Source organism: Aulonocara sp. 'chitande type north' Nkhata Bay, linkage group LG5 (assembly GCF_057382095.1).
Source record: "Aulonocara sp. 'chitande type north' Nkhata Bay isolate Kocher_YH1m ecotype deep benthic linkage group LG5, A_spYH_male_GT1.1, whole genome shotgun sequence".
NCBI classification, from domain to species: domain Eukaryota; kingdom Metazoa; phylum Chordata; class Actinopteri; order Cichliformes; family Cichlidae; genus Aulonocara; species Aulonocara sp. 'chitande type north' Nkhata Bay.
Window position 1 is genome coordinate 28,250,576 of NC_141348.1, and position 24,267 is coordinate 28,274,842.

Genomic DNA, 24,267 nt, shown 5'->3' on the forward strand with positions numbered 1-24,267 from the left:
ATAATGTATTCTGAGATTGAGGAGAGTGGCAGTACAACTTTACACAGTGTACTGCAAGGCATGCATGCTGATTAAGTATTCACTAAAAGACCCCGCGATTATCTTTTCTCCAAAGAGGAGGAGCTGAACTGGCTCTAATGCTCTCTGCTGCAGAGTAATTGTAGAAAAGAATCCTCTCCCCATCTGGCCTGAGTTTGTTAGACGCCTAGGTCTCTCATTACTTCATCCAGCAGAAGAGCGGGGCTGGGAACACAGTGCCAAACTACAGCAGCAAAATCCCATTCACCCCAGCTATTTCCCTGTAATGCTCTCTGGACCACCCGCCTTCCTGTTTGCTGTCTGCATCAGAGCAAGTATGCAATGCAATGTAAGCTTCCCCCTGTATTTACCACCACGCGAACACCCCCCAGCCCTTTCTTTATTCCCTGCCTACGCTCCCTCAGCCACACCCCGCCTGTGGTCAATGCAGTGTGAGAGAAACTGTGTCCAAACAATAGCCCCGGAGAAGCAGCCCGTCACTTCCCTAACATTTGCCCTCTCTCCTACTCTGCCACACAAGTCTTCCTACAATAAAAGAAGTAATCGTGGAATAGAAGGGACTCCAACAGCAGGTGGAAACAGCAGCATTAGCGGGTGGTTCTGCTGTTAGTTAGAGATGCAGACAACAGTGATGCTGTCGGGCACAGAGGCACTGTTTTAACACTGCAGCAAGAGCTCCTCTTACTATCCTCCTCTTAAATGCTGGTAAACTGATTATCTTCAAATTAAGATTTTTTTTACTTAGTTGTAGATTCATGCATGATCCAAAACTTCAACACATAATAAATAGCTGGAAAAACTAAGAAATGAAACCTGTTAGTGTGCAAAACAACCTGGAACAAGGTCATAGAAAGGCAATCAAATGTGAAACCAGAACTTAAAGTCTTTACAGTGTTTGCAGTTTAGTTATTTTATAATTAAGGTCCTGTTTGCATTCAGTGTTTATTTTGTTTTCAAATACATTTGAGTGTCTGTGCTTAACAACTGAATAGAGCTTAGAAGTACTTACTGGAACTGGCGGACTTTGTTCTATGGAGGTAATGGCTTTAAATAAATAATGACTCTGTGGTTATTTGTTTTGCTTTGTAATGGAATGCAAGCCCCAGTAATGAACTGACAGAGCAGTGCAGACTGTCAGTGGGAACAGAAGCCTGGTGGACTTTTGCTTGTGCAAGAGTTTCCACTTTGGAATTTAGCTACGCAGAGAGTAGGAAGGAGAGATGGGCGCCACATATTCACTTTCATCTCCATAAGGGGCTTGGATTGTTTCAGTTTCTTTGAAATCTTACTTAGTGTGTGGTTCACCAGGCGAACATTACCTATTTCACATTGCAGTGTTTGTAAAAAGGTCAGAGGTGGCAGATGACAGCTGACCTCAACATGTCTTATGGGTCTAGTAGCAAAGGTGACAGAACTGCTGCCCCCGGACACCAGCTGGTGATGCCGTTCCTTCGCTGTGGGGCGCCAGATGGCCGCAGCGCTGTCACCGTGCGGCCCATGTTGTGTAAACTGCCACCTTGAAGCGAATGAGCCTGCAAAAAGGCGGGCAGAGAAGTCTACAGGCAGTGAGGCAGTGGAGCAGAGCCCGAAAAGGGAACTGCAAAAAAAAAAAAAATGCCAACTCTCAGAGAGGGTACATCTCAAACAGACATTCCTCAGCACTTAAATTTTCCAGGCCAGCTTTATCTGAATGAAACTTCACATAGCAAGTCAGTGAAAGCCATTTCAAGGAGAACTGAGGAGTACTTTAACCATGACACGAAGCACTGAATTGCTTTCTGGTGTGACACTCTGCCTCTGAGAAGATATTATTCCTGTCAGTGAGACTGATATGTCTCCATATGCTAATTATATCCATGAAGGCTAAAGTGCTTATTTAACTGATTCTTTTCCACAAGTTCCAAACAGTCTTTTTTTCCCAGATGATTTTTTTTTAAAGGAAAATGGCATTTTAATATAGATTTCCTGTCTTATGTCACGGTTCAGGTTAGGAGCACGTTGTGAATGTGGCTTTTATTAGCAGGGGAGTCGGGAGAGAGGGACTGACTAATGAGGATATTCCTCAATGTTATCATTGGTACTTTCCTGCCAGTTTCCCTCACATGGGGCCCCCTCATCATAAAAGTACTTTGCAGAGTTTTCATCCAGAAAGGAAACTGCTGAAAATGAGAACTCTGCATAACTTCAGTGACTATCTTGTGTTTATCACCATCACATGTCAGGGGAGGGAATTAAGTATTACTTCCTGGTTGTGTTTTATGGGCCTTGTAGATGCTCCATCTGTACCATGTGCATCTGGAGAGGATCAGAGATGGGGAAACCTGCAGCAAGCAGTTCTCTTAAGAGGATTTCCTTAAATCTGTTCTAGGTAGAAGAAGACAGAGTATCTGGAGGAAGGATGAGGCTTGAAAATCGGTACAGGTGTTTGACCGAAGCCTGGCATAGGGGACTTTGAGGGTGTGCATCTCCATTAATGACACGCTGAGCCAATGATTGAAAGAGATTCACTGAACTTCATACAAAAAAAAGGGAAAAGAGCTCAGACAGACTGATGATTCTCCCAAGTGCGGTGTTTCAAAACTGTTGTGGCCACCTCACAACAGGAGGCACAGATAATGATCAGGCTTAAAGAACCCAGCTCCTCTGCCTCCTCCGTGCCTCCACTCTGCAAATCTAGCCTTTCGTTTTCACCTTAAATCATTCAAATCCCTGGCGAGTCCAAACTTCAAACAATTGAAACTCTCAGAAAGAAAGAAAGAAAGATGCAGACAGCAAGAGACGAGTAAAGCCTGGTTGCTTCCACAACAGTCTCAGCTCATCCTATTAAAATGCCTCATTGCTTTAGCAGCGGAGACTTTTTATTGCTGCTGGTACATATTGTTGCCTTGGTTGCAGTTTAAATCCATTCCCAGAAGAGAATGGACTTGGCATGGAGGAAAATAAGTTGTGAGGAAGTGCAGACCCCCTCCCTTCTCATATCCAGAGGATGCAAAGCGTGACATTCCAGCAGAGCAGAGGATAAGCAGAACACTTTTCTGCTTCTCCGAATCATCTGCTTCATGCAGGCCTCTGACAAGATTGATGAGCTGAAGACATCCTGAACATCGGGACAATGCTGAGCGCTGTTAAACACCCACAGGATCCATAAATGGCAATGCAAAGGATGTGTACGTCTTCAACTCATGTCATTATCGCGTCTCTTGTGTAAACATGAAATTATATGAGGAGTTTAAAATCAAACTTTTACATGAATCCTTTATTATTCTAAATTTGTAATGCAGGAGTTTCTCAAGTCAGCTGCAAAAGTATTCCATAAAGCTGTGTTTGGATTATAGCTCAAATAATTAGGCAGTTCACTGAGCAGCAACTGAAAATTAATGATAAGCAATTTGATTTTCTTTAGTTTTTTCCACTTTGTAGCATTTCTGAATATAAATGTTTACCTGTTTTCTTCTTCTTGCATGATAGCTTACCTGAAAATGGACAAAGCCATCATTTAAATAGAATAATTAGGACTTTAAAAAGTGTGAGGAGCATTTCCAGTTGTTTCCTTACATTTAAGTAATAATATCCTAATAATGATTTCATTGTGAAATCAGTTGTGGTATGCGGTTTACCAAGCTAGGTACAGTATGTGCTAGTTTGAAGCCTTCTTCATGTGAGAGCTTCCTGATTTCTTTCTTGTTTTTGCATCCTTGTCAGAGTCTTAAAGCTGGTTGTACAGTCCAGCATGTGTTTCCATCAGAGTACACGATTCTGGTCAGACAGAGTCGGGAGAAGTCTCCCGTGCAGTCCTCCGAGGTCTCGACTGGTAGTTGCTGGAAGCAGATCACATAAACGCCTGCTGAATGTTGACTGTTGGACCAATTGGCCGGAATAGAGGACAAGCTGAGTTCAAGAGGAATGGGATAAAAAAAACAAACTTCAAAGATCAAAAAATAAAACATGAAATGCAGACACAGCAGCTGTAGTGGACACTTTTCATAGTTTCTAACACTTGGTCTCACTTCACCATCAGATTTAACCATCAAAGGCACAAGCAGGAGTGGCCCACAGACCGGTGGTACCACATCTTTGGACACTGCCTCCATCTGGCAACAGAGCTCACTGAAAACAAAGGGGCATCCCTGGACTGGATCTCACAACCTCATCTAACAGTCATTTGTATTTACAATGACGGTTAAGGCACAGGAGGCTGCTGCAGTATTCTCCTGAATAATAGGTGTCACCACTCAGACATTATCACGTCAAACGTGCTGAAAAGGAGGAGAAGAAGTCAAAACCGGAAGCCAAGACTTTGTCAAGGGTTTGTTTCACAAACTCAAGTTTTCAAACAGCTAGAACATCTCCTTCTGTGTGTCAGTTTGTCTCTGAGCTTTGGGGTCCTTAGGGGACTAGTAAAGCGCTATACAAATACAGGCCATTTACATTTGTAGTTGGTGTACTGTAATACAGTGCAGACGCTTGCATTCACATCCAGTCACATCACTGGTACCCAAAGACCCTAACACAGTCGCTTTAGAGCCAGCGCTAATTAGGTTTGGGTGTAGAGTCCAGTGACAGGACCGAATGTAAGAGATTACAGATCCTGTTGCATATGTATTTCTAGGATTTCCTTTCTCAAGCCGCAAACTATAATGAGGACATAAAGTCCACACACAAATGACACACAGTTCACTGATAATTGTACAGATTTTTCATGCCAACAAAAAGCATGTCTTTGTTTTGTAAATCACTCATAAAACTCACCACATCTTTTGGGATTTCTTTCACATGCAATTCTGCCACGATTTAGTCACAAAAAAAACTCATAAAAGCAAAAACTTGTTAGCATAGTCAGAGTTTTGTGCATGTAGTAGTTGTAATTTGCGTTCTGTGTTGCATCTACACACCTTTTCTCCCAGGCTACAACAGATGGCTCACACTGCAGCACACCTCGCTGTTTAGTTTCTACGGGGAATCCACTGAGCGCCGCTGCTCAGGTTGTTTCCAATTACTCTAAAATGAATAAGTTCTGTCTTTGAATGTATCATTAGGGAAAACACTGATTTCACAAATGAGATTACACACGTCTGACAAAGCCTGGCGTTCGAGTTTGAAAGAAACTTTTACTGCTTCTCTTTCTGGAGGAACACTGCTCTTTTTGAATCTGTCTTCCAGTCCTCATAATCACACTTTGTTTTTACTTTATATTCCTTTACTTTCACTTATTTGTAGTAAACATTTCTTAGTTGTGCCGTTTAATTGGACAAATTCTCTTTGAAGGTTTAAAAAAATATATCTGTAGGGAGTTATTACAAAGCAACAAACGTTACATGTTTCTGTTGATGCATCACCATCATCATCATATCTCCAGGCCCCCTGAAATGTTGATATCAGGCATGTAAGTGGGCTCCATCCCTGAATTATTTTTGGTTTTGCAGCCTGAAGGCATTAGTGTTGAAAGCATGCCTCTATGTTTTCTCTTGCTGAGGAGGTCCTACACAAATATTTATCAGGTCGCCAATTACCGTAGCCCGTGTTCCCAGGCACATAGAAAAACAAAACAGTGTGCCTCTGTTGCCAGGTGTGTTTATATGCATTCCTGCAAATCTGATTATTGTTTGAAATAAGTGTCTTGCTAAATTTGACCTTAAACCATATGTGCTCCATCAATATTCCCGGAGACAGTGCACTTCTTCTCTTGCAGCTTATTGTTAGAAGCAAAGAGGCATCTTTATCACAAGACCTTTAAAAGTTACACAGACCTGGCAAGCAGTCAGATCAATTGTCAAAGAGATTGAAAAATAGATGCTTTATAGAGAGAGAAAGCAAACTCAATTTTCCACATAAAGGGATCAGAAATAACCACGTGGTAATCTCCTGTATGCATAGAATTACATTATTTACTCTTCAGATTAGGATACATCTGCATCTTTAATATAAACAAACCAAAATTAAGCCTGCTAATCTATTTCAGCTGATGGAATTATCATTCTCAATTGACTACAAAGCTTTACAAAGGCTACTCAGTGAAACTGCTGTGGGCCGTTTGATCCTAAATTATGCAAATTGCAGTGAAAATAGAAATTAAACAATCAGCAGTTTTTTTTTTAATTCTATTCAGCATTTCTTTCAAGCTTTGCCATATCTAGTCTCCATTTAGATTAATAGGGTAAACCAGAATTTAGAAAGCTGCATTAATGTTCTAATCAGGATATTGCTGACTTAGACTCATCATTGTATTGACATCATTTCAGGTTTCATGCATAGCAATAGGACAGTTTCTTCTATATGAGTTCAGGCTGCATGCACTCACATATTACAAACCACTCACTTGGCGGTTTGTAATTTTTTCCTGTGATCGGACATTCTCAAGTTTGATATTTTTATTTAAAAGTTTTGTTTTTTTATTTAAATACGTGCCTGGTGTATATTTACTGTGTTTATTTTTCAGGTTGTTTCCTGTTTGTTGCGTTCATGGTGGCTCAGTAGTTAGCATAGTTCCTTCATAGCATATCTGTTCTGAATTAGCCAATAAATCAGTGTGTATACACTCACCAGCCACTTCAAGAGGTTCATCTTGTTAGTACCAGGTTGGACCCCCTTTTGTCTTCAGAACTGCCTTAATTCTTCTTCTAATTTTGGTCCATGTCGACATGATAGCATCACATAGTTGCTCCAGATTTGTTAGCTGCACATCCATGATGTGACTTTAGCAGTCTGAACTGTTGATGCAAGACAGGATCTATCTGTCTACAGCGAAGTCCAAGACTCATTAATCCAGGCAGCATTCTTCCAATCTTCTATTTTCCAATTTTGGTGTGTCTTTGCTGACCTTAGCCTCAAGTTCCTATTTTTAGCCGACAAGAGCGGCACATGGTGTGGTCTTGTGCTGCTGTAGGCCATCTCTTTCAAGTTTTCACTGTGTTATGCATTCAGAGATGCTCTTCTGCATACCTTGATTGCACTGATGAATTACTGTTGCCCCTCTCACTGTCGTCTGGCCATTCTCCTCTAGCATCAGAAAGATATTTTTACCAAGAGAACTCCTGCTCACTGGATAGTTTCTTTCTGATCAGTCTCTATGAGCCCTAGAGATGGTTGTGTGGGAAACTAAAGGAGATCAGCATTTACAGAAATCCATGTAGCATCCACAACCATGGCATGTTCAGTGATTGGATGATCGGATATTTGCATTAACAAGCTGAACCATTCACTTCTCGCTGGTTACATCCTCTTGTTTATTTTTTTTCCATTCAAGGTTACCAACAATTTCAATACTACTCATTTTTTGCCTGTTCTTTTTTGTTTGTTTTTTTGTTTCCTTATGTTCCCATTGATGTCTTTGAGTGTGACTTTTTGGACCATTTTTTCAGTTTGTCTCATCCCAGCGCCTCGCTCGAATTGTTTGTTTTTGCTTACTCCAAGTGTATGACCTCTGCCTGGATTAAAGAAATGGATTTTGGATTTCCGCTCTGCCTCCTGTGTCCAACGTTTAGGTCCTCCTCTTTCTGAAACCCTTACACAAAACAAATCAAGGGCAGCATAGTAACCAACTGATCCTGTACTTCCAAACAAAGTATTATAAGCACCAATCAAGAGAGTCTCACAACTCATGCCAAAGTCCCCATTTGCCAGCGTTCCCAGGCATGCCAGTTTACCCCTGCAACCGTTTCTTTCAAGCTTTCAGTTTTAATGCCTTCCTTATAAAAGTCTCTAAGCCCACGCAAAGATAACCCCATTGAGGAGATTTTCTCTGACTTTAACCAAGTTCTGTTTTTTAAGCCTGAGTAATACTCTTTATGACTAGTCATTTCACTGAGACACGCTAAATCTTAAGATTGCTTCTTTAAGCATCGTTGGACTTCAACTATTCTGTCTTCTGTCATCTGGTGCTATTACCGCACCCACTCTCTGGTACTGGCCCTCTCATGTTGAGGATGGCAACGTCAACAAATGGACATATGTGATGGAGTTTTCTGCTCTGGCCACGAAACAACGAGTTCTATTCAGCGTGGCCACCATCACTTGAAGTGAAGTGGGGTTTTTTGGAAGAATGTTTCAGATTCAGGGGTTTCCCACAGACTCCCCCTAATTAACCGCAGCAAGAGACTCAGCTACTCTCTCTGTCCGGGAATGTGCTCCTAAACCTCCAAGTATGCCACTGTTCCATCCATTCTGTAAGCCCTCCCTACTTCCAACTAATATCCAGCGAGAACAAAACACAGTCATTTTATTTTACAGCATTAAACAGTCAGTCAGAAGGGACCTACCATACCTGTATGTTTTACTGTTTTAAATGAGTCACATTTTCCTGTGGGTCTAGTTGAGGTTGTTGGGCTAGAAGGGGTTGTTTTTGTTTTGTTTTGTTTTTCATGGGTATTATGTGGCAGCTAAGACAGGTTCTATTACTTTCGCTTTATGAGGTTAATGCGTGCCACAGGGCCGCACAACATCCACTGCTTTGTCAAAAGACTGGACTGAAGCAGAGGAGCTGGGATGTGTATAATTTATTGTCCACCGTGAGGTCCTGAAACTACAGGCAGAAAACAAGAGATAAGGAGAGACAAGGCAATAGAGAGGAGAGGAGAGGAGAGGAGAGGTAGTTTCAGGCTTAGCTCCATTATTAGATCCTGTGTGCTGCCGAATTGATTTTGAGGTCAGTCCATAAAGCACACTGCCTCAGCACTGTACTAACAGTGGCATCATTATGGCATTATTAGTGCAGAGCGGGAGGACTCAAAGGGCTGTGGGAGTAATTTACAGGTGTGTTAAACATGACTGCTGTTCCAGAAAGAGAGAAAAGAGCCCAGACCATTTCTGTCACACTGCTGTTAGCTAATTACATTCAGGGGGTACCTGAACAACATTTTCATTTTCAGCATGAAACTCTTGCTTTGATGTCACATGAGCCGCTACCTGAGAACTATACGCATCCTGCTAAAATGACCTGATAACTACAGTAAGTCAGGTAGTGCTCAGGTAGAGCAGGAAAGCTCTATACAAGAGCCAGTCCATTTACCGTTTATTTAGCATTGTACCATAGGGAAATGAATTGCTTAGAAAAAGTAAGTCACAAAATAATTTGTTTTGTAGAGTTTTCTGTGTGTAAGGCTGTAATCAGCTGACCTGTGCTGCTGCTTCGACATTCACTGAGCTTTGAGGATTTAGCTGAATTCAATAAGATGTAAGCAGATGTTTAATGAGCTGCATGGTTGACTTCCAACCCCTAGACACCATAAAGCTAGTACCGTATAAAAGCTACAATTCAGTGAGTGAATCTAATCAGCCTGTATGCTCTGTAACCTTACATTGCAGCCAGTGCAGCGTCACTAAACTGGAAAGTGCTGAGTACAATTTCACGCAGCATCTAAATAACACAAAAAAAGTGTACTTTTGTTAGTTTTGCAAGACACTTCACAAAAACATAATTCAGCAACAAATCATGCATTGATCCAACATTCATTTAAAAACCATACAATGAATGAGGACATTCCATGTAAGCTTTGAAGTTTCCAGTTTATAAAATGTCACTTGCTGAGCAATCCTTCTCTTTAAAAATAGTCTAATCTTCCTTTTCTTGTCTCATTTCTTACATCTTTCTCCATTTTTCAGTGTTGCACATTGCATTGGGAAATGCAGCAACTTTGCATTAGCTATCACACAAATTTTGTTATTTTATTCTTGTTCCTCTTCCGTAGCTCTAGCTAGATGCGTAGGTACGACTTTATTTACATCTGCACCATGATCGTATCACAGAGATGAGAAGTAAAGAGGGAATGTGTTGAAGGTGTAAGCAGATCATAGGATGTCATTATTATTCTCATAGTGAGAAAGTATCTCCATGCTGTCACTGGAAGCACTGTCAGGTTATAGCACATGAAAAATTCAATCATCCAATAGTAGCCTGCCTATCAGATTTAATTGCTCATTAACTGAAGGTACTGGAACGCCATTGGAGATCTTTCTGGAACACTTTAACCCCTAATTGAAGCCATTTCTGATTAGGCTTTGGTGAATAGTAGATGGATAGCACTGAAAGGCCAGATTAATTTCTGTTGTCCTGTTTCAGGTTGCTGCTGAATTTATTTCCCTATTTATAAACTACATGACTTTTAGATACTCTTTATTTGCTGGTAGTTTTTTAGGGTCGCCACTTGCCCAGGTTCCACAAATGTTTAAAGGACATACTGCGCACTATGCAGAGATATGACAAGTGTTTTGGCTAATAGGTCATTGGTAGTCACCATGTGCATGCAAAAATACTACTTTGGTTCTTTGCTAAGGTTTCTGTTATTTGTAGACACAACACATCCATCCTTTTTTGTGTTAAGTGGCTTAACAACGTAATTTTAAAAATCCTCTAGAAATGGTCAGGTACAAGGACTGGACTGAAAACGAGTGAAAATGTAATTACAATGTAACAAAAAAAACCTTTTAATAACCTCCAAGAAGCTTGGACAACTTTTACTCAAGACCAGTTTTTAAAAATTGCAACAATGTCTGGAAGCAGAATATAAGGAAATGGTGGGTGACCTGAGATATCCGTCTCTGTTAGTTTCAAAAAGCTGTAGGATAGCAAAGGGTTTAAACATCTGTAACATGTTCGTGTTACAAGTAGAGTAAGATAAATGAGATAAATAGTGCATATAAACAGAAAAAAAAATGTCTGAACACCCCAAACAACATAACCAATGAGGCTTGCTGGCTGCTCCATGTGGACTCAATTAGAGGTCCTGATATTCACTATTCAGCTCAAGTGACCGTTAATTCCTGTTAAATCGATGCAACTTTTTCCTATTAGTCGCATTTTGACCTTTCAACAAGTTAACACAAGCCCAGTAGGGATTTAAGTGATTTCTATTCACACTGTGCCGCCTTTATAAATAAATGAAAAGCTAACTGTGAGCAGGAGACCTGTACTGTAATTATTAAGGCCGGTTTCATTTTAATAGACTTTCTTAAAAGTTTATGGTTAGATGGCTTGCGCAATGTTTTGCAAGAGGGAATGTGGGAATTTGGGTTGTTCCAAATATGTCATCCATCTCACATGAATAAACTGTTTGGACAGAAAAAGCAAGTCCGTATAAACACATGTAATGTCTGTGACAAGACTTCAGCCCATTGCACTGCAACTTCTGAGTGCTTTGTTTCATTGTTCAGTGCCAGCAACAGAGGGAAGTTGTCGAGAAGCAAGTATTTTGTCAGTGTTGTGATTTCATGTAAGTTTTGATGTCTGTGCATTGCTTTGTTTTGTTTTTGGCACTGCCGTCCATTTCCAAATTTCTAATTCTCACGAGTTTCACAAGCATATTCCTCTTGAATTCTTCTTGTCTACGTGCTGACTATAGCTTAAGCTGTAACATATGTCCAAACTGATTTATAATTGTTTACAGGCACAGATGCTATTCTACATAGGTCTGCTGATGGAAGAATATTTTGGGCTGCTGTCACTGTTTTCTTGCTGTGAGAGAGAGAAAGAGAGGGAGACAAACAGAAATTATGAAACAGACAAGATGACATAAAGGGGTAAAACTTTGAGGCTTTCAACAGACCAGTGAACTGCAATCTGAAGAGCAGCAGAGCACTGTGAGAGACAGGTAATGACTGTGTGGTAATACACCTCCAGACCTTAATTGGTTTGAATGAGCAGCTGGAGAGGCTCTTCCACCGGGCTGTGAATGAGCAGACTGTCAGGTGACAAGCCGTGGAGGGAGAACTAATTGTCACTTTCCTCCAGACACGCTCCTGTCTTTCCTCGTGTAGCTGACAGAAACCCTAGGAGGCAAGGTTGGCTGAGTGTGTTTTTATGAACATGAAATCTTGTTGTATAGATCTCTGTTTGATTCCTTTAAAAGTGTGGTCACATTCTGGAGCGAAACTTCAAATTACAATAGTTAACTTTTATTTTTTCCATTTTTAAATTATCATTGCAACGTCTGTGGCTGTTTGAATAAAGCAGTAGTTACAGACAAACCAAACCAACAGTGTTTAGATTAGCTGCTTATCAACCTCACTGTCACTGTGCAATTCTGTCTTCGGTATGAATTTTCAAAGAAAATGAATCCTTGATTTACGGCAAAGAAGGCGTGCGTTACATATTAAACAAATAAAACAGGAACAGAAAAGCACATCTGTTTCAGCAATGGGTAGCTACATATAGGTTTAAATATCTTTGTTATATATGATCGAACACATAATTTATAATACAGACAAGAAGTAGCAAATGTAATGCAATTGTTTAGAGAAATTAAAATAATGGTTAAAATGGAAATACTGAAAAAGTTTGTGCTTCCTCCCCCAGTGGCTTGTTGTTGGGATTTTCTCTGTATAGGATCTTTACCTTTACAATATAAAGCACCTTGAGGTGACTGCTGTTGTGATTTGGTGTTACATAAATAAAGATTAATTGAATTGGATGTAAGCACTAAAGAGCAGTTTCAAATGACAGTTTGTAGTAATGTGACATGTTTGAATGGATTGCAACATAAATTTAAAAAACAAGAGATGATCGAACTTTTTCGGTTGCTCGTAACAGTCTGTTTTTTGTTTTTTAATCCAAAGGATGTTTATGCTACCCTACAGTGCCAACAGTACACAACGTTAGCTAAAGATGCATGACTAATTTCCAGTGGAGCCTGATCAGTTTATCCATGGAGTGATATTAGCTTCTCAATGGTGTCAGCTGTTGTAATTACTGATAATTAAAAATGTTAAAAGTAAAGTGGAGGAACAGGAGAAACACCCTTCGATTATGTTATGAATGTTGATGTTGCATAGTTTTCCCAGCAGGGGGCGCTCTGCAGTACCACAAACACACTAACAACCAGCTGATCTGAGTAGAGTTAAATAAATAACTACAGGTAACAAATGTTAGGGAAATCTGTTTATATAGTTTGTGTAACTGGAAGAAAACTATATCTTGACAAGTATAATAAAATATTTTACTTTTTAAAGACAAATTATTGTTATCGTTTCAGTCTTAAAAAACCTATATTAGTCAGGCTCAAGTTACAGCCATCTCCAGTGTTGGCTGTAACTTTTACAGTATATTTTGGGGGCTTTTAGCCTTTATTGTATTAGGACAGAGGAAGATTTGCAGTAAATAACTTCAGGGCAGATTGTAACCCAGGCCTCTACAGTGATATTATGGTATATCGGTTGCCTACTCGGCCCAGTGAGCTAATCAGCACCCAATATCAAGCTTTGAGTAATGATGTGGGAGCAAATTGCCCAAATGTGCTTTTTGTTCATGCTCTGACAAGCGAGGCGAGAGGAAGCATGGACTCTATCCACTTTTTATCTATATTTTATCAAAGTGAGTTGGAGGTTTTACATGAGTTGGGTGTAAAAGAAAATAGTCCAGATTTCTAGTGTAGAAAACAAGTTTTGAACTGAACTGAACTGAACGGAACGGAAAACTAAAAGCTGTTGAGGTAAACTCTGCATTGAGTCATCTACAATTTCTCTTTGTTGATTAAATTTTAATACTTTGTAGCTGAAGGTTTTTTTAATTGTATGCCTTGGGAAGAGTTGAAAATGATGAATGGCATTTAAATTCAAGTAAATATGTAAATGGAAGCATTCAAACTGTAATTTTTTAAAAATTATAACTAAGTAGGAGTTTGTTCAAGGGAAAAATGCAAAGAAAAAAGCAATAAAACACAAATACAAGAGCAATCATGCTGCAATACACATTAGATTATCTCAGAGGAGACGGCTTGTTAATGTTCAATTTCTCCAGCATGGGCATGAGATACTGAAGTGGCTGTTGACATGACCGTTATGCCACAAGAGTCTAATTTTCAAACATGTTCTTGGTATTAGAGGAAGTGGAGACATTGTTACTGCAGCACAGTATGCTCCGAGTGGATTGAATGCTGTGCTTTAATACTGACGAAATCAAAGGATTAGACCAAGTCTGTCTTGTGCCTTCCATATGTCCCTGTGTCACTATAGGTATTAGCTTTTTAATACAGTCTGCTTTAGCTGTCTGATTACACTGCTGAAGAGTGAAGGTCCTGGCTTAAGAAAGGCTGTAAGCCAGCAAAGTATGAATGTATTTGGCCTGTAGAGGAATGTCCCATCTGCCGCTGCGGGATTGTTGGTGGCGCAGGATCTGTGGGGTTAGACCAGCAGGGGGTGGGCAAGACCATCTGAGGGGGGAGCAGGGTGTACTTTATAATAGTTAACAGGGAGGATAGAAGGGGGATGTAAATGATGGGAGGGCGTAGACTGATCCCTATGGTAATCTCTGTCCCATCCCTTTTCTATGATGTTCAGAGCAGTGAACTGATGCTGCAGAAACAGCAAAAATCAGACGATAAAAAGTGAAGGAAGAAGGAGAGTTATGGATTTTTCCTATGTATTGAGGAATGAGGAGAAGCTGCGGCCCAGCTGCATACCGTGGGAATTGCACGGAGATGGGATAAATGGAGGTACCGCACATTTCTCACCAGGGTCAGAAATGCTCAACATGTTCCACCTCTGACCTCCATGAGTGTCGTGCAGCTGCAGTGCAGTAACTTTTGATTCATGAGGTGGTGTTTCTACAGCCTTGTAACCAGATATGCATGGATATACACATACCATGCTATCATTTAACCTTGTGATCAGCAATGTGTGGACATCTGATACTCAAGGCGTCTCTTCTATTCTAAGGGACAGTTCCTGTGTGTATGTGATTGTTGGACATGGGTGAATGCACATGACTGGATAATACATTTCAAATGAATTAAGTCTGTGTCACAAGGGACACCTTGACACAGGAAGCCGATGAGTGTGAATTGTAATAGTGTTTATATAGTGTATAATAGTGTTGCTCAGTGAACACTGTAAATGAGTAGCTGGCTGGTGCTTCGGTTAATGGTTTTGTGCATCTTTTGTCTGACCTTTCCTTCATGACGATGAACTCCATCCACAAAGCATCTAAACTTTACACTATCAGTTATTTTTTCTTTTTACCAGCTTTTTGGCCTATTATCTTCAGCTTTGTCCTAGATCTGTATGTTTTGAGTTTTGTGGCTTTGCTATTTCCTGACATTCTTGGGCATTAAATTAGCCTATTGAGCTCACGTCATGCTGATCCAGCAGCAGCCAGCTGCTCTGACATTTCTAGGACAGAAGCAGGTTTGGAGATGAGAGATGGTTAATTTGAGACCCTCTGTTATTGTTACTGCAGACCCTTTGTTATTTTTGGAGCACTTAGGTGTTGGAGGAAGTAAATAAAGACTCAGTTTTATTTGTTTGTTTGTTGTTTGCTTGTTTATTTGTTGTTGTTGTTTTAGTTTTAGATGCATTTACAGATGGGTGCAGTATATTTATGATCTCTTTTTGTCCTATTACTCTACTGTTAAACAGCAGCAGCTGGTGGACAAAAGAGGCTTATCAGACCCACTGAAAGGTATTATTTCTTTCAAGTCTTATCTTAAGCTGCATTATGGCGTATTTGTTTCGATAGCTTGTGCCAAGACTCAATTTTTAGAAGTTATGCTGCTAAGGAGTAGTTTGGCATTTGAGAATCATCACAATTCACTCATGGATGTTTACATTATAGCATTATCCATTGCCTCACGAAGCAGGAGTTTGGCTACTGCCAGTTGTTTTTGGTCAGTTATCAGCAAGTTATGCTTCACTAATACTGTGAAAACAGTGGCTTGGGTAACAGTGGCATGACCAAAATGAGTAACATAGATCTGAAATAGAAATTCCTCCATAAATAGTGATGTAGCGACTGCAGGACGGATTGCAGCATGTTGGCAATCTGCGTGCATTTACAGCTGTGGTCAAAAGTTGTGGGAATGAAAGTCCTGGTAATTTGGGGATTTTTCATTTTTAAATAACTGCAGATTCTCCTGTCATCAGTTTAAACAATTGTACATAAGTACAATTATTCATTTGGTTCGGCACTTTGCCAAGGTCTGGAAGGAGACCCAAACTGTCACCATCAGATGAAAGGAAACTGGTTCACATGTTCAGGAACAACTTGGGAACCACAGAGGCTCAAGCCTACCATGCAAACTGGTGGAACACTAGCGTCACTATCCAGTTTTACATCACCATGGGCTGAAACGGTGCTGAGTGAGAAAGAAAGAAAGAAAGAAAGTTTATGTAAACTTCGGACCACAACAGCAGTTATTTTCAAACCTTGCCAGTCTGTCTGGACCACAGTTGTTTGGACAGAGGTTGCTATCCACCAGCCAGACTATGCAGGCAGACAGTGCAGTTGCCTTGCAGTCAGGTTAGCGCTGTTCCACACTCAGAATCTGAGTGTTTGCAATAGGTCAGTGCACTCACCAGGTAACCATAGATTTTTCTCTTTACTCTAGTGTGATTGAGCCATTAGCAGTGGAAGCAGCCAATTTGGTTAGCAATGTGCAGTAAATGACGTTGTCAGTGGGGATTGGAATTAATATGACACTGTTTTTGGCTTCAGACTAAATAGAAATTGTTATTAAATTTTAGTAGATTGTAGTTTTTTTGCTCTCTAAAAAAACATTTCAGAAACCCTGCTGCTGGACATTGTACATGTGTGATTCATAAAGTTTCTATATATGTAAATATTTCTCGACACGAGTGTTATAGAAAATGGAAAATGTGTAAGTGGAGTGGAGGATATCTGCAGCAGTAATAGAAAATGTTTTTCGCTCAGAGTACTTCAATCATTTGGTGTCTTCCCTTCCAAACTCTACTTATCAGTCGGCATCTATTATTCAGTGTCCCTGTTTTTTTAGACATTCATTCACATTTTCTTTAAAGAGATTATGGTTGACACCAAATGTTACCAAACAACCCAGATATCTGATGGAGTTTATTCAGTTATATCTGACATAAAGAGCATCATACGTAGCTTGGAATAGCATCGTTTTAAAAAAGCTATACTTTCTCTTATCTTGGTTGTTTCCTAACAAACTATACTATCAGGTTAGTGTATGTATTATTCTCTGTGTGAGCCAAAAGTTAAGGCTTCACACTGTTTCTAAGATTCAGTTTCAGATGCCTTGTTATTCCTACTATTGGGTTCTATCCACATATGCATGGATATTTTGGAAAATTGTGGGGTTTTTTCTATCCCTTTTGGCCTTTCGTCCACATGAAAAACAACATTTTAGGTCACTGAAAAGCTTTTGAAAAATTCCTTCGGGGTGAAGATTTTTACTCTACTTGTGTGTTTACATGTGGATTAAAACAACAACAAAAAAAAAAAGATCCTGGTTTAAAAAAATACCCATTCATGTGTCATAGCCTTGGATTTGTATATCAGTGAGAACAAATATCCTTAATATGGCCGTCTCAGGCACGCAGCTCTGGCTGTGAAGCCAGCAGCCTTATTGCCAGCTGTTTCAACCTTTTGTCTAAGCCCCTTTTCCGTTAGTACCATTAGTACTTACTCGGATCAAGACACCGCAGATTGCCACGACTCGACTCGGATCAACTTATTTTCCATTGCAACCCAGTACTATCTAACTGGCATGGTTGTCGTTGTAGCAATGTGTCGGAGCTTCCCACAACATCATTAATATGTGACACAAACTCTACAAAAAAGTGGACATCGAAGCAAGAATATACCTGCTACTCGGTCTGTGGCTTTTTGTCAAACTTGGGAAATAAGGCGTTGTTTTTTGTAGCCATTTCCCTCATTGCCGGGTTTCAAAAATGTCAGTTTTAATTTTCGTGAACGACACGCTTTCATGACTCATCAAGTGATGCTACTGAACAGCCAATCGGTGGCATGCAGTCTAACGACATCACATTTTAGTACCTGCTCAGATTGCTTGGAACCCCGGGTGAGCAGGTACTAAAAAAAGTATCTAGTACCCGGTACTATGACCTAATGGAAAACCCAGAAAACCGTGGCGAACTGTGCTGAGTCAATCAGAGTAGGTACTAATGGAAAAGGAGCTTAAGGGGCGGCCAATCAAAATGAAGCAGAATTAAAGGGTGATGGCCTTAAAGGGAGAGCTGGATGAACTAAGGGACGGCACAAAGGGCTGATACAAGACAAATCATAATGAATTTGAATGGCGGATCAATCAAAGAAACTCTAATAAAGTCCAAGAATAGAACAGAAACGTTTCTTTTCAGTAAAATATGCTGATCCAAACCTCCCGGGTGGCAGTCGTGTATTTAACTGAGCTGAACTGAATCTGGGAATACTCACAATGTTGGTGGATAAAGCGTATTCATAACCAACAGAAATAATGGCCCATAAAATTAATTTCATATTTTTTTCAGTTTCCTTTGGGCATTTCAGACACATTTTCCTGTCTGTGAATTCTGAACTAATCTTCCCCTCCACATGACTAAGAGTACTTTCCCTCAGACAAATTTTGCACAGTTTCATGGTAAATTGTTCTCAGGTTTTGAAATATAAGCTATCTTTGGCTATTTGAAGTGAAAGAAGATTATTGCATAAAGTTGGCCAGGTGCTCAGAAGAGTCTTGAGGACTTGCCTCCAGAAATACTGTGCAAATAGGAAGCAAAATGGTGCTGTAAGAATCTGAGCTGACTGTTAATTAGGAGGAAGAGGAAACTAATGAAGATCTCCAGTCAACCTTAGTCAGTCCCTTGAGAGTGCAGTGCCCTGGGGAGACGCAGGAACATAAAACTATTGTTTCAGTAGTTCAGATTACAATTTTACCATCATGTTACACTACAGTGATCTCAGTTGCAGGCATCATAATGACTTGTGAAAAACAAATGAATGAATAATCTCTCTTTTTAAAAGTTCAGTCCGTTCCTTCTCTTTTTGCTTTTCCAGTTTGACTATGTTTGTATGTTCCTCACTTTATGGCTTCTTCTCTTGCCGTCTGCTCTGCAGGGCGCCAGCAATATGCATCTTAGAACCTCTCTGCTCTTATTACTGCAGTTACTCTCCTGGGGAGAAAGCCTCAGTGGATCGAACGAATGGTGATCACTGACGCAGAACCAAACAGAGGGAGGAGAGGGTGGAGGGGCATTAAAGGCGAAGGGGGGGGGGGGAATGACAGGCTGAGAGAGGGAGAGAATTTTTCACTGCGGGAGTTACAATACAGAGACAGTAAAGGAATCTTAATAATCATGAGGACAAAAATCCTAGGAGAGAAAGAAGTAGATGAGTTGAGGGATTTGGGGGTTTTAAAACTTGGAAGAGAGGCTGATTGATGAAGGAGGATGCAAGAAGAGAGGGCAGTGAAGGAGCGGGGAGGCTGCTGGACTGACTGAACAATTGCAGAGCTGGTGGCGACACATAGCATGAAAGGCAGGAGAGGCATGGACATAAGGAGAAAGAGAGCCAGTGTTGCTCTCAGCAGTTTAAACTCCTGTAGCTAATGAGGTGACATCAATCACTCAGTGTACCTCTAAGCCAGTGGACTATTGTCTGCACTTTCAAAATGCAGTATCACAGTAAAGGTCAGCTTCCTTCACAGGATGGCGATAGAGGTGCCTACTTGCACTGACTTGCTTATCAGTAATTGTCATTACAGTCTGCAGGAGCAGTGCAGGCAAACAAAAATAGCACCGTCTTTAAGCTTGAGTTTCACAGTGAAACATTAGACAATGAAATTCGGTGCAGATTTTTACCCCCAAAGATGGATTTATCTGATCTTTGAGAATGAAATTTTCAGCACCAGCTTGCATCAGCCTGTTGTCCCAGAAAACCATCAGACACAAAGTTCCTTCATATTTACTCAGAAGTGTTTATGTGGGGGGAAAGGAACTATCTACAGCAGCGGTCTCCAACCTTTTTTGCGCCACGGACCGGTTTATGCCCGACAATATTTTCACGGACCGGTCTTTAAGGTGTCGCGGATAAATACAACAAAAAAAAACTAGTACCGGTACCGAAAAAAAGAAGATTTATTCATAACACACGTGAAAAGACCCAGGAAAACCGAGTTAACGATAAAAACGATAACAAAATAACGCTGAAAATCGATAAAAAACCTGAAAACCATACATTTCACACCTGAGCCTCAACTCTCGCAGCCCGGTACCAAACGACTCACGGACTGGTACCGGTCTGAGGCCCGGGGGTTGGGGACCGCTGATCTACAGCATTCAGTTCTATAAACGTAGACGTTTTGACAGTTTGTTGGTCTGGAGCATTCAGGTGTATGTTAACATAATGCCAAGTAAGAAAGACATCCTCAGTGCTCTTAGAGAAATGGTTGCTGCTGCCCAATAATCTGGGGAGGGTCATAAGGCCACTTCCAAACAATCTGAAGTTCATTATTCTACACTGAGAAAAATTATTCACTAGTGGAAAACATTTGAGACAGATGTCAATCTTTCCAGGAGTGGACATTCCAGCAAATTTGCCTCAAGGTTAGAGCGTGCAATAAATCAGAGAAACTCCAAAAACCCAAGAGCCTACATGTCAGACTCTACAGGCTGTTAAAGTTCATGACAGTACAGTTAGAAAAAGACTGAACAAGTACAGCTCGATTGGACCTGTTCGCAGAAAAAACAAAACAGCAAGACTTTTGGAACAATGTCCTTTGAGACCAAAGGGAAGAGATCTGGCTGTGATGCATAGCACTGTGTTTGTTGAAAACCAAACACAGCTTATCAGCACAAACACCTCATACCAACCGTGAAGCACGGTGGAGGGGTGATGATTTGGGCTCGTTTTGGAGCTGCAGGACACTTTGCAGTCACTGAGTCAACCACGAACTCTTTTTTTATACCAAAGTATTCTCGTCAATGTAAGGCCATCTGTTTGGCAGCTAAAGCTGGGCTGAAATTGGGTCATGCAACAGGACAATGATCCCAAGCACAGCAACAAATCTACACCAGAATCACTCAACACAAAAAGAATCAAGGAGCCACAATGGTCCAGTCAAAGTCCAGACCCTAACCTGACTGAAATGCTGTGGTGGCACCTTAAGAGAGCTGTGTATAAATAATGCCTCAACGAACTGAAGCAACAATATAAAGAAGAGTCCGCCAAAATAATTATGTGATAGTCTAATAAAATTATTCAGAAAACAATTACTTCAAGTTACTTCTGCTTAAGGTGATTTTACAATCTACTGAATCATGGAGTGTTTTTAGTTTTTCTCTGCATAAAGTCCTGGGGAGCTTTCTTTTTCCACATGACTGAATGTCACAATGACTGACGTGGTGTTATGAGGCATGTCAACTTGTGCAAATAACCTGTGGTGATTTGTGATGCTACAATACAGATATTTTTAAAAAAAATGGGATCAGAGGCATGTCATCAACCTGTGTCATTTATCATTGTGATATCTTGAAAATGTAGTTGTTCATTAGCCAAAGTGCAGATAAGGACACAAAAAGAAATCTGAAGTGCAGTTAAATGTCACATAACTCACTGCTCATGAGTTATTTTTAAGTAAATAGAGTAACGTAAAACACAAAACAGATTTCAGTATAATTTCTTCCCTCACTGATCATTTATGTCTAATATTCAGCCTTTGGCTGTTAGCAGAAATAATTGTAAAAGTAACCAAGCATATATTCATTTTGTGTGTTCCACAAAATATTTTTGAATATAAGGTACTTTCATAAAAGGAAGATGTCTGACTTATTTAACTACCTGAAACAGATTATGTTTACATAGAAAAGGAGAACATTATTTCACCAAAAAAAAAACCCAAAACAAAAACAAATCTCTACAACCCTGACTGTGGAGGTCACCTTTATTAATTACCAAGTGTTTACACTGTAGCTGCAGGTATGGAAATCTTCAGTAATTGGTAGACATGCACTGTGCCAGGAAGAGACACCCGGTTTGTGGTGTGTGTGTGTGTGACTTGTGCTTGAAGCTTTGTGGTTAAGTTGTAAAACTTAGCTGGGATGCTAATTAGCTCTTCTACTGCCATTCAGCTAATTATAGTCTCATGGGGGCTGCTGCACTGACAGAGAGGAGAGGATCGAGTGTGGATACTTTGCTATACAGGAACTCTTTGCTGTTCTTTGATGTTGTAGGAAAGGGCGTAAGAAAGTGGTCAGCTCCCTTCTTTAGATTGGGCCTGTGCTGAGACATTACTCATTCTGAGCGCTGCATACTGCTGAGCAAAAAGCTGATTCAGGCTCGTATTGAACTGTAAGGCACTGCAAGAAGAAGGCAATGACCTTAAAGACTTTAGCATCCATTTTAACACTAGCTGTGAGTAGAAGTCATGGTGTGGATAGCTTACTGGGTCATTTTTCATTTGCTGAATGTTTCACCATTACAGTAAAACTTGCCAGTACACTGTGTAATCCATCACCACACCAGAGGGATGTAATGCTGTATAATATGCAGTATTTCATCCACCAACAATAATAGAGTGACTTTTCTATTTCTGTTTCTCACACTCATGCGTCCCTTTTTTAGATATCATTATGGTTCAAATGAATTAATGTGAAGGGCTCCTGTGTTAATCATTTAAGTTTCTTCTAGGATACTACTTACAGTTTTTTTGGGTCTGTTTTTTAAAAAAAAGTAGACCATAGGCTCATCAGCCCGATTCTCAGGGATTCACATTCAGCTGCTCATTAATACAAATGTCTGATTAGTCAGTCACATGGAAGCAAATCTTTGCATTTAGGCATGTCGACCTGGCCAAGAGGACCTGCTGAAGCTCAAACCAAACATCAGAATGGAGAAGAAAGGTGATTTAGCCTTATAGGCTGTTGGTAGCGGTGGTGGTGTAATGTCAAAGTGTACCAACCGAGCAGCCTTTAAACACCACAGCCTAGCTGAGTATTTTCAGGAACATATCCATCCCTTTATGATAACAGTGTACCCGTCTTCTGATTGCTGCTCCCAGCACAATTAAGCACAATGTTTAAAAAAAAAAAAACAACCTTCTCCACATCCACCAAATTTCAATCCAGCAGAGCACCTTTGGGATGTGAAATGAAAGATTCACATCAAAAACTGCAGCATTTGTGTGATGCTATCATGTCAATAAGGGTCAAAATCTCTGAGATATTTTTTGAGCACCTTTATGAATCTACACCAAGGTAAAAAGGGGGCCAACCCAGTACTGTCGAGGTGTACCTGTAAGTGCATGTTTGTTATAGCTCTTTCACTACTATAGAGAAAGGCACAAAGAGGATATTTTGTACAAAAACATTTTGAACTCCGAGGATATCAGCATGGTTTTTAAAAACTGATACAGCCTTGAGTTTGCTTCAGATAAAGTTTTGGGTGCTATCTTAATATTTAGCAAGAGAAATGATTACAGCAAACAATACCTTTTTTGGTCTCCAAATGGGCACCCGTGTATCACTGCAAGACAGATTTGTAAAATCTCCTTTAAGTAAAGTGAAATGAAGTCAATTTAATAGCACACATTCATCTCAAGAGTCTTGAGAATCTACAATAACTTCTATCCCCAAAAAAGACCCAAAGACAAAAGACCTGCTGGTAAATGTCATTGTCATAAATGCTTGTTTTTCTCATCTGTCAGGTTCCCAGAATCATTGTGTGCTTGCCGATTTGAGGATCATTACAGCAAGAGAGCACAGTTTGACTAATAGCTCTAGACTTTGTTGTTGGTTCCAAGATAGCAAAAAAAACAAAACAAAAAAACACTTGTGGCTTACTGGGCTTTTTTCATATTATGCTTGGTGCCAGGAGCACAGCATGGTTTATGTTCTCTCCGCTTTTCTCGTGCAATTAGCAACTATAATAGACAGGCATGGCAACTGTAGCAGGCAAGCTTTGTTTATAACAAGAGCAAGATATTTCGCATCACAATAACATTTTTTTTAAATCAATAAAACATGTTGCCGTCAGATATGACTTTTATTTTTGCCCCAGCATAGCTGCAGCTGCTTTGTTTAAACTGGGGTTAGCTGAGTTGTTGTAAGTTGGAGGATATATTCAATTCTCTTTGTGGACTTTCTTCATTGACTGGTTGGCTACAGTGTTCTGTATCACTGTGGGTGATCTCCATCCTTGCATCAGTACTCAGCTTGTCTGGGCCCAGTGAACATTGCAGTCTCGGTTGTATTATTCACAAATTTAGCCTGTGCTTATTTTGGTCAGTACTATGCATCACATACTACTAGAGCTATTATACTGTAGCAACTCTAATACAAAATCTCTCTGTGTTTCACACCAAACACAGCCTCCAAGTGCTATGCTACTGTGTTGTATTATTCAGACTGAATAGACTGAAGAGCTGCAGTGGTTTCCTCTGCAGAAGATGCTCTGGTCTTGCAGCAAAGCCCTTCAATCTGTCACCTTTTCTCATCTTTTTGATTCATTTGTTCGTTTTGGTTTTCATTTTTTCTCACAAACTCATC

General features: G+C 40.2%; 1 protein-coding gene across 3 annotated transcripts in view; it reads left to right on the plus strand.

Annotated features, from left to right (window-relative positions):
• The window catches only part of kaznb (kazrin, periplakin interacting protein b), a 139,724-nt gene that overhangs the window by 73,508 nt on the left and 41,949 nt on the right, over nt 1–24,267 (plus strand). Inside the window, exon 1 of one of the 3 annotated variants that reach the window (XM_086292722.1) lies at nt 14,321–14,459. The exons of the other annotated variants lie outside the window; for them this stretch is intronic. Within the exon in view, the coding sequence (XP_086148848.1) occupies nt 14,372–14,459 (88 nt within the window). The 5' untranslated portion in view covers nt 14,321–14,371. Of the gene's footprint in view, nt 1–14,320; nt 14,460–24,267 lie in introns of those variants that run through there. 3 annotated transcript variants of the gene reach the window in all.